Source organism: Vollenhovia emeryi, unplaced genomic scaffold, assembly GCF_000949405.1.
Source record: "Vollenhovia emeryi isolate VEMERY1.0 unplaced genomic scaffold, V.emery_V1.0 DF939139.1, whole genome shotgun sequence".
Classification (NCBI taxonomy): Eukaryota; Metazoa; Arthropoda; class Insecta; order Hymenoptera; family Formicidae; genus Vollenhovia; species Vollenhovia emeryi.
Window position 1 is genome coordinate 476,793 of NW_011967227.1, and position 11,121 is coordinate 487,913.

Below are 11,121 nucleotides of genomic sequence, written 5' to 3' on the forward strand. Positions count from 1 at the left end.
GTCGAGCCGCCCTTTGTCACCCGCGAGAATTGAGGCGCTGGGAGTCTTATGAATATCTTATGAATGCATATAAGCCGCCACCACGGTATTACACGGTGTCGCCGTGTCCCGGATAAGGCGCCGCCACTGAAAAATGGCCCTTCTTACTTATCCCACGAGCCCTTGATGGGACCGATCTCGGGCGTCGTCTCTCGTAGCAACGTTTTCACTTTTTCGCGCGTTACGCCTGAGCACGGAGGCTAATCTGCATTTAACATTGCGCCGCGACGGCGGCGCTTTATCAGGTTGTTTATGCGAAATTCCCTTGCATTACGTGGACCAACCAGAAGCCACGTGAAAAGACGAATAAATCTGCTACTTTTCAGTCCTTGATCCTTCGGACTCGTGATAGCTATTCATAAATACCACACAAGCAGGATATTATCGTCCAATTTAAAACATTTTAATTATCTATTGCCGAAGAAAATTTCATGTATTCACCGTAGACACGAATAATATGCACATATTTAGACATAACTGAAATATGATGAAGATAAAGATTATACAAATTTCGAAATTGTATCTTTTTGAATATTCCTTGCTCTATTATTTCTTGCTGTTGAATAAATTACGATATTAGTAAGAGTCCAATACCTCTTTTAGTTATTTCTTTGATGATGTAACACGTTTAGTTAACGTAAAAGTGAAAAAGAATCATTTTAGACACATGAGTATCGCAGATGTCTACGATAAATGACAACGAAGAAAAATATGGATACGCAAGATTTCGTTTCAGAAATGAAAAGAGAGATAGAGAAAGACAGACAACGTGGATTATCTCGATCTGTATTGTACCCACGTCAAGATAGATCGATATCGCGAATGGTTCAAATTGATGGCGGTACAATAAAAAGTTTACAACGTACGGGCGCTGGACGTAAAAGAAATGCGCGCTTTGTAATAAATGGACCCGGGCATTATTCCTGTGCGGATGTAAAATGCATTCTGTTATTCGCGAGAAAGACATATTTCTGTTACAAGTATTAAGTGCACCGAGGCACGGTTTAATATATAACGTCCTTTAGTCTTGGGCAAAATTAAAAATACCAACGACATATTGGCTCTAAACAATTTATAAATCAATTTCCTACGTCTTTTTAGAAGCCAAATCGAATGATAAATTAAATGTGCCATGAAAGACAGAGAGGCGATGAGTAGCAGGTGCGCGAGAACGAATTATTTTAGCTTTGTTATTGAAAGCTTAATTAAGTTGCGCATATTTTACTTACCATCCTCTGCTATGACGAAGTGTAATATGCAAATTTCGGTTTCATCTTGTTCCACTTTTTCATCGTGAAAAATAGTTCTCAACAGAAAGAGGAATTTTACGGTCTCTTCTAGGATTTATACATATATGCTACATTTTTCATAAAATTATTGTTAAAATTAAGAATACACCTTTCCTCTCACTTTGTAATTTTGTTTTATTTCTGTCATACAAATAGTTCGCATGAGAATTTTCCTTATAATCATTCAAATTCTGTAATATTCTTTTTTGTGGCTTACACACGTCAGATTTTATGGTAACAAGATTATAATTACATTTAGAGAGACTATTTATAAAAAAACGATATAACATTTTTCACAAATAAAACACAGGCTTAATGTAATTTTTGATGAAGTATTTTGCTTGGAATAGTGAAAAGCACCGCTCAATAGAACTTGATATACATGAAAATGATCCTTTGTAAATTGTATTCTACGGTGTGAACAAGCTTAAACGATGGCGGAAGCACTTCCGGATATCCAGGCCAAGACCCAGCCAGTCGACACTTAATGGTGTAATGAATTTTTACGTTGTTGCTCTCGTTTCTTCCAACATAACGACGACACTTTAGACAAGTCGCATAAGTGCTCACTAAAAATGATGTAACTAACAGTGAGTAGCTCATAAATAAGATCTTACACGTAATACTTCATGCAAACGTTATCTGCCATTATTTTGTGATGTATGTTCTTTTACAGTAGTTTCCCTATTTAAATGCACAAGAAGAGTAAATCTCAAAAATTCTATTATTATAAATTTCTTTATTATTTATATATACACATCCCCCCCTCTCTCTCTCTCTGAATAAGATTAGATAACAAAATCTTCCTCAATCATATTTCTGTTTTGCGTTACCTGTGATATGATACTCGATTACTGAAGTTAAACCAGCGTTAAACATAAAAAATTTGTGGAGATACTATGTAGCACTACATTTTTGTCAAAAAAAGATCCAACTTAGATATGTGAATACATGTTATATCAAATTACCTGCACTTTTGGTATACAATGCTGTATTGAATATGTAAAATATATTAAATATGTTAGAATATATTAAGATATTAAAGAATAATATACTATAATATTATAGAGTATTATAGGGAACAGTATTATAGTAATATGAAAAAATATATGTACTATAGTACAATATGGTATAAGCGAACGTGTCATCCCCGGGGACGGAATGACATATATCAAGGAACAATCTGGACTCTTGCTGCCGCCTTAAAAAAATAAGCCCTCTTCGCGCGCACTCTATCAGTTCGGTGGACAATGGCGAACTCGGGTATCGGTGAGAAGCACTTTGCAATCGCGGAGACAGGGATAAGAATGGATTTCACGAGCTTTCGTCCGGGCGGACCTTATGAAAGGCTCAAAGAGGATCCTCTCTCTTTCCGTTTTCCGTGAATACGTGGCCACGCGTTGCGCTTGTATAGTGCTCTCGATACGTAAAACCGCGCAAAGGTGCTGCGCTACCAGGCAGGAATAAATTTAAATATCCCCGCGGCCCTTTGATATGTTAACGAGAACCGTCGCGGGCAGGGAGGGTGGAGGGGACAGCGATATTCTTTGATAGCGATTCTTTTCGCCGGCTTTTTTTCTTCTACCTTCTTTTTCGGCCAGTCTTGTCCCATATCGTCTATACATTATCTCTGGTTCTCTGTGGTCTGGCCTATCCCTTTCCTCTAGCCTTTTCCCCCTTTCTCTCTATCTGTATCACTTTCTCTTTCAACCCGTGTTGGTATCCTCCGTGTGTAGCACGATTTATGTTTTCAGAGAACGCCTCGCACCACCTGCGAACAAGTACATGCAAATGCCATTGGAGAAAAGCTAACTAGTTTTTCGCGCCCTCGTCTTTTCCTCTTCTTTTCGCTTCTGACAGAAGAAAATATTCCGTCTTCCATTTCTGTCACAGCCGTCGCTTTTGTTACTTCGTTCTCTCTGCCTTTTTTTTTATCTCCACTTTTTCTTTCAGTTCTCCTAGGTATCCAATTTAATTATTTCTCGCACCAAAATATTAATAGACAATTAAGTGATATTTAATAAAATATTAATAGACGTATTACACTCTTTGCACGCAACTGCGATCTAACGACGTAGCGATGTAACTATGACAGTTACAATAAATAATCATTTTTAGATTATATTTAACCGCATTTTCTAACATTGTTACTCTCGGTACAGTTCACATGTCTATTTTACGTAATACGTATTAACGTATGTACAAGCGATTCCCGCAGGAGTATCATTTGAATATTTAAAGATTGTACCGCGATGCAGAACACAGGAAAAGTTCACGAAGCGCGTGCCCAAGGATGTTGGAAGAAGGATGACAACGGGATTCAGTCCTTCGAAATTTTTTATCTCTCAGTGGCCAGAAGTCCCAGAGCAATTGTTTCGCCTTCTTCTCCCAGCGTTTTGCTCCTTCTTCTTGATCTCTTTGTCTCTCCTCTTTGCACTCGAGCGTTATTCTTTGCGCGCTCGTGACATTTCACGAGAACGTCTATTCGCCGTACGTCCGGAATTCAGACGTGCTCGGCCTTTTTTCGGTTTTCTTATATTCTCCATCCTTATCTCTGATATAATCCGTACTCACGTAATTTGTAATTTCCTTGGCACGTCAATGTCCCGCCTATCGCGTCTATTTAGCGACTTGTTGAGCACTTGACAGGCTGTATTCGAAAAGTCGAAGATGAAAGTAAATAATGCAAGAAGTAAAAATGCACACTAGAAATTCTAAATACTAGAAAACAAGAAATAATCAAAGTTCTAGTTTTTCAATAATTTACTCAAAACTCGATATGGATAAAGGCTATTTAATACGTAAGGATTGGTCTGAAAGCTTTCGTATCACGAACCATTTATTTTGTCTACGCGAATGGATCAATTACATTAATCATGAAACCTTTTACATCTCGAAGCTTTTCTATCGAATGGGCCATCGTGAAACGTACCGAACAACATCTCGCATGCACTCCGAATTATCTTGTAAAATGCAAGAAATAGCTACTAGCCATCGTGGGATGTTGACAAATACGAACGCTCGGTTTAATACTAAAATACGTGGTTATAAAAGCCTCTCCAGTCAATGATGAGACATAAATATTATATCGTCGTACAACAGTCTCCGTTAATAAAATAATTATACTAATGCAGGGATGATGTGCATATTACGGTACATATTATTGGGTACGGTACATCTTATTGGGGTAAGTGGAAAATGTCAAGATTGAGATGCATTGAGAATTGTCAAAAATTATCTCCCTCACTTATAAAATTTGCAGCCTTAATATCATTTCAAGGAGTTTAAATATAAAGATTTTCTGATGACTTAATAATATACTAAAGTTTTTACACAGAGAGATATTCTCGATTATAAAGATATTTCTGCGAAAAGTTAACCTTCCACAATTAAACAATTAAACCTCCCACAAATTAAATTGTGAAGCTATAAAAGGATAATTAAATTCCTCTTTATCCAGAAATGTCTCGTAAATGCTTGAAGGTTATTTATCAAAGAATAACATTTATTTTTGTCAAATATGTTTTTAATTGCCTTGGCTCATTCGGATAGAGTCAATATTCGTAACATTCAATTTAATTGCTTGTGAAATGAAAACCGCCTCGATTCGGTTAAATAAGCAATATTTCTGCCGGTTGAGAGTTATGTTTGATTTTCAGGTCTATACAATTTTAACGTTTTATCATCAATATATCGTTATATTAACAATCAGTTGCGCTCAATACTATATATAATTAAAAGAGGGCACTTGTAGTCAACCCAACTGACATATTCCTTTATTCAGCAAAATACAACGTGTCGACCCTATTTTGGATCCTTTTCAAGTAATACTGCAAATCGTTAGCAGACATCTCGTATTACATGACTATGAGTTCAATTGGTCGAAACAAAAAATAAAAATTTTGCATAACGAGCGTCTAACGAGGAAACGAGAAATCGCCAAAATGTTTTTATAAAAAAAAAGTAACAATACTATTACAAGTTCCCTGTTTTAATTCTTAATCATTACTGGTGACTATAAGTAACTTCTTTCTTCGTTGACTATAAATAATGTATGTATATGATGAAATTTGATGCTATTTCTAGTATAATGATACGGAAGCATCAGTGGCGTATTAACAGTAAAATAATTATACAGTTATTATTTATTGATGAACTGGAAATAGCTTGTATCACATTATGCTTTGCGGATGACGTAATTGCGGAGATTTAAAGGAAAGCTGAAGAATGGATCCTGCGTTGAAATTCTCTCCAGTATCTAAAAGGTACTTAAATATATTACCGTATGTAAGAAAATGTGCAGTCTCAAATTTTTTTCACTAGCAGCTATAATTTTGCGATAAATAAGGTTTAACACGTTTGTATAAAAATTAGTAATTTTTAAAGTTTTACAATTAAGAAGTTCCACGATACTCGCATCCCGTTTTATTAATATCTCAAAAGTATTTATTAAAAAATTTTAAGAATATGTTATTTATTTTAGGCTATATTTAAGAATACTTAGACTTGCGAATGTATTTTAGATACATTCTTTTTCATCAAAATTAACTTTTGATGAATACATATTGTAATTTTGAACTTACATCTCCCCCCCCCCTCTCTCTTTGTCAAAATGGATTATTAGTGTCAAAATAAAAAAGTACGTAGTATTGTCTTTTCAAGAAAAATGACATTGGCTATTCTTGCGATAAAATATTGATGTGTTCTCTTGAAAATGTCATATACCGTCCGAAAGCCGATAATGCATCAGGCTGGTATCGCTTTTGTACGCGTTGGAAAAACTATCGTGCAGTTCTGGGATATCGCAAATCCGGGATAGGAGAACCAGAAAATATTTTTCGATAGAGTCAATGTGATAGTACGTGGAATAAAAATACTGGTCATGATTGTATTCCCGTGCATGTATAAATATGTATGAAATATATTAATAAGAGGATCGGGATAAGATCGAGTGAGATAAACTTTGTTTTTTCACATATCTAAATCTACGGGATAAATGATAAGTCTGGATTTGCTAAATGTGTTACCAAATAAGAAAATATTAATAAAATATTATTAATGCAATTATAACAAGTGCGTATTACAGCGATAAACATCGCAGAAAAGCGCGTTATTTATTAATATGACGAGTTACTGAAAAAGTAATCTGCCCTCACGGTGGAGACTCGCCTTCGTAGCAAGGTAGCCAAAAACCAATAACGCTGGAAATTGACTATATCATCTGCACTCAGGACGGCGGGAAAAATGATCGGCCCGATGATATTGCGCCCACGATACTCAATATCGCTTTTCCCACTCGCAGTTAACGTGTATCTTGATAAAGTGAAATTGAGCCATACGGGAATAAAGTTTAAAAGTACGAGAATAAGGCTGAATTGAAAGGATCGTTCTTAAATATCTCCATCAGTAACTCGAGATAATCGATGATAATGAAAATAACAATGAATATTAATGCATAATATTGTATACATAATATATATATAAATGAATTTTCTTTATGAACACGGGCTATCTTTCTACAAGATTGCGTTACGTATATTTTTAAAAGCATGGTTACTCTTCCTCTCGAATAATTTTACAACACAAAAAGGAGCCGCAAGAAGAGAGTTACATTACAGCAGTTTATTCAGAAAATGTAATGCCTTTCTTCCATTCTTCATGTTTATCCCGAAGCGAGAATATTACGTATAACGAATGAAAGGAATGTTTTGTATACCTTTATTTTTCAATATAATCTCCACGCAGTATGAGCTTATTTCACCACAAGCACAAGTAGACGAAGATTATATTTAAAAAGTGTGTAGACAGAAAATCTCTTTTAACTATGTATAATTTTCATATTTCCCATATGTAAAAGTATTCCATGAAAAATATATTTATCTCTAATGAGAAAATGAGAGACCAGAAAATAATGAAGAATCCTATCCTTTCTGGACTTCTTTACGTATTTTACATTTTATGTATGTTTTCTTTATGTACTTTGGAAAAATCTAAAATACAATTCATTGTATACAAATATATATGTATGTTGTGAAAATATTATGTCTTATATAAAAAAAATATATATGAGGGATAGATACTTTTATATGTATATGCGTACATTCTCTACACACTGTATGAAGTCCCTTAACTATCTAACTTTGTATTCCCTCTTCGCTTCTTGTTTGCTCTGGGAAAACTTATCTATTCACGTACATATTTTCAATTCTCAAATCCAATGTTATCCCACTGCATTTTTACATTATTTTGCAAATTTATACTTGTACACAGGACTTTCCACGTGCATTTGGCTGCACATTGTCACGAATTATTTTCAACTTGTATGTGCGTCGATCTCATGTCGAGATGGACGAGATCTAGGAAATGACGCGCAGCGGTCTTGCCTTAATAGTTTCCGCAATATTTCCCTGACATAGGAAATCGTCGGTTTTTACACTGGAAATAATCGCCGAATATCTCTCTCTCTCCCGCTTTTTATTGTTCCTCCTTCCTTCTTTCTCTTTTTCTGCATTTTCCAAACAGACAAATTGACATTTCCAGTAACGATCTAACCCTTTAGACTTAACAAGAAATATCGAGCATAGTCATGCGAACTGCATTCGGCGTTAGCACAATAGTGAATTCTTGGCGAAAGTTCGCGGTGCAGCGAAATAGGACTTGATTGTTCCGCGCGTTTTCCAATTAGTCGCTCCTCTCCTTACGCCACCGTGTCGCCTTTAACTCTCGACGTGAATAAATCGTCGCGAAACTCGTTACAACAAACGTTTTGGTGTCTCGCTTTGAAATGAGGAAGTTTACTGTAGTTGGCGAGATGTAATGCGAGCAAAGACTAAGCACGTTCCGTTGTACGTGAAAAAGTTCGTTGTACCTGAAAAAGAAAGAATCTATAATATTTTTTTAAGTAGGTATAATAATATCCAAACACATACGTAGAGGCGAAATATTTCTATTGTACATACACAGAACATTTTTTCACATACTCTATATTATTAATTAATTTTCGCAAAATGTTTTATAATATTGTAATATAATGCATAATGGATTGCGAATGAAAAAAGTATTATGAATAAAAGTAACACGTCTTGAAGGCTTTTCTGAACACACACGTACACACACACAATTATTTAATAAGTAATATATCTTCATATAATCTTGTATCATGAGATAGAAAAAACCCTTCTATTCAGCGAAATACTTTTATATGATGTTTTATAATATAATTTTACGTGAACTTGTTCTCTCTTCTTGTTGCAGCCTGGATAGAGATCAACCGTTCACCTTTCAGCTTGGTGTAGGACAAGTTATTAAAGGTTGGGATCAAGGTCTCCTGGATATGTGTGTAGGCGAGAGGAGAAGACTGACGATACCGCCTGAGCTTGGATATGGCGCAAAGGGTGCTGGAAATGTAATTCCTGGTGGTACGATGACATCTTCTTGTTATTTTTCTTTACTTAATGTTTAATATTTATTTAGCAAACGTCTTTCGGACTTAACAATTTGATATTCATACGTAATGTATTATATTTTCTTTGAGAAATTTATACATACAAAACTATATGCCTGTGTACGTATGTGTGCGTGAGTGTGTACTTAATAAAATCTTCTTTCTATATATGTTTTCTCTACGTATAACATGCTACGATTTTTATATTGTTACATATAGGGATTCTCGTGATTCTCACCTTCGAAAAACGGTTAGAATAGTTAGGATAGTGGTATACGTGTACAAATACGTTTCTAGAGCGATAAATTGTTTTGTAAAGGAGTAGCAAGCAATTAATATTTTATAAAATATTTTCGAAAATTTGCTACAAATTGATAAAGTATCAACAAAGAAATAATAGATATGTAATTTCGCTACTCTTCTATACTCGCGAGCCAGTGCTTCGCAAATTTTTCCAAGCTCCTCTGCCAATCCAAACATGCGTCAATAAATGTATATTCGACAATCAACTGGACTGCAATAGTGTACGTCACGATTAAAAGGCGTCACGCTGACGTGGGCATTTTTCAAATTGCACGTGGGACCATTTTTACGCGCGTGCGAGGATTAGCGTGGAGTCGGTGTAGAGGAAGAGGCAATGAACAATACCGGATAGGTCGATACAAGGGTAGTCGTTAGTAGCAGAATCGAAGTCAAAAATGCAATTGCACGGAAATCCAATAAAGCATCAACCATTAAATTGAACATCGTTGCACGGCTTTCGGCAACAGCGGGATCAACAATGATGAACGATTCGCCTCTTTCGCGGGGTCCTCGCGCGCGAATAAATCGCCTGTTATGCTCTAGCCTCTCTGTTTATTTTTCAATTATTTTTAAAATACGTGATTTCTCCGTGGGTTCATTTAAAATCGATACGTACTTCAACTGGTTGAATTACGGTAGTCACGCGAATTTGTAATTATGACGATTTCATTGGAAACCACTGTACGATTATTTTTTTGCTAATGTATGTAGGAACATTGAGCATATAATATTTTATTAATAACAAATTTATTTATTTGAATTATTTATTTCATTATTTGATTTATTTGAATTATGGTAGCCTCGCGAATCTGTAATTACGATTCTATTGGAGAAACCACTGTACGATTATTTTTTACTAATGTATATAGAAACATTGACCATATAATATGATGTATTTATTTATGCGTAAAGAATTAGTTTGCATAAAAAGTGGGAAAAAATTTATGATACATAAATAGCAATACAATTATTCTATAATCTACAATCACACTTGCCATGATTCATATCTGCTACGTATATATGTCAGGCACGAACCACCATACGCGTTTTTCAACTATTTGGCGAATTATTGCCATCGAAATGTCCTTCCTTACAGAATACGATGATAAAGAAGACTAGAGGGAAACGCGCGCGCGCGCGAGGATAGGAATATTCCCATCATCCCTCTCCATTTCTCACGTTCAATTTCCACGGCGACAGTGGCTGTTACACCGGGCGGCGCATTATTATTCGCCGTATTAATTTCACTCGTTTAAGTAGTGAATAATTAAGCGCCATATTTCATTAGGGCCAGCTTAATCGCGACGGGACCATCCATAATTAATGGCTGGACGTGCCGGGCGCGCGTATGCATTCTCTCCCGCGCCGAACACTTCGTTAGCCCCTCCCCGCTCGAATTTGCTGGTCATTGTTATTTCGGATATCTATAGACATCATTATTGTTGATCGAATTTCTGTATGCATTATTATTACGTTTGGCTATGTCTAGATGTCTGCGTGTGTTTGTATAATTCATTCTAGGTTTGTTTAATTATAAATTTGGCGGTGAAATTTTATAGTCCTTTTGTTACAGCTAGTACTTTTAAATATCAAAAACTTTACAGACACAAGTTGTTTATATTGCGTTGCATCAGTTACTTTAATTATTTGAAATGTTGATAGAATTTTGGTAGAAAAAACTATACCTGTATAATATAAAATCTATTGTAAAACAGTTGCTGTGTATATACCCCATTAAGTTTCTTTTCTTTTTTACGTTTAAAACTTTTGAATAAGTTATTTCTCGATTTTTCTAGTTTGCAGAATATTTTAAGAAAGTCGCTCTACATTCGGGATTAGTATTAATATTTTTTCTTTCTCTTGTTCTGTCAGCGTGAGCGGGTTAAGGTCCACACTGCGTTTACGCTTCACAATAGTTTATTGTCCTTCATACTCTCACATGTACAGTTCACAATTTCTGATACACAGTGTACGCATTTATTCTCGAACGCAATGTTCTACGACTACGCCTGGGAGCCCGTGTGCTCTGAGTCGAATCTCGAACGC

General features: G+C 35.5%; 1 protein-coding gene and 1 long non-coding RNA gene across 3 annotated transcripts in view; one reads left to right on the top strand and one right to left on the bottom strand.

Annotated features, from left to right (window-relative positions):
* LOC105567245 (FK506-binding protein 2) overlaps positions 1 to 11,121 on the top strand; it is a 72,882-nt gene that overhangs the window by 51,018 nt on the left and 10,743 nt on the right. For both annotated transcript variants that reach the window (XM_012021957.1, XM_012021958.1), the window contains exon 2: positions 8,583 to 8,746. In XM_012021957.1, coding sequence (XP_011877347.1) covers positions 8,583 to 8,746 — 164 coding nt within the window. The remainder of the gene's footprint in view (positions 1 to 8,582; positions 8,747 to 11,121) is intronic.
* LOC105567244 overlaps positions 9,950 to 11,121 on the bottom strand; it is a 1,330-nt gene continuing 158 nt past the window's right edge. The window contains exon 2 of the long non-coding RNA XR_001009338.1: positions 9,950 to 11,069. This is a non-coding gene — a long non-coding RNA (uncharacterized LOC105567244). The remainder of the gene's footprint in view (positions 11,070 to 11,121) is intronic.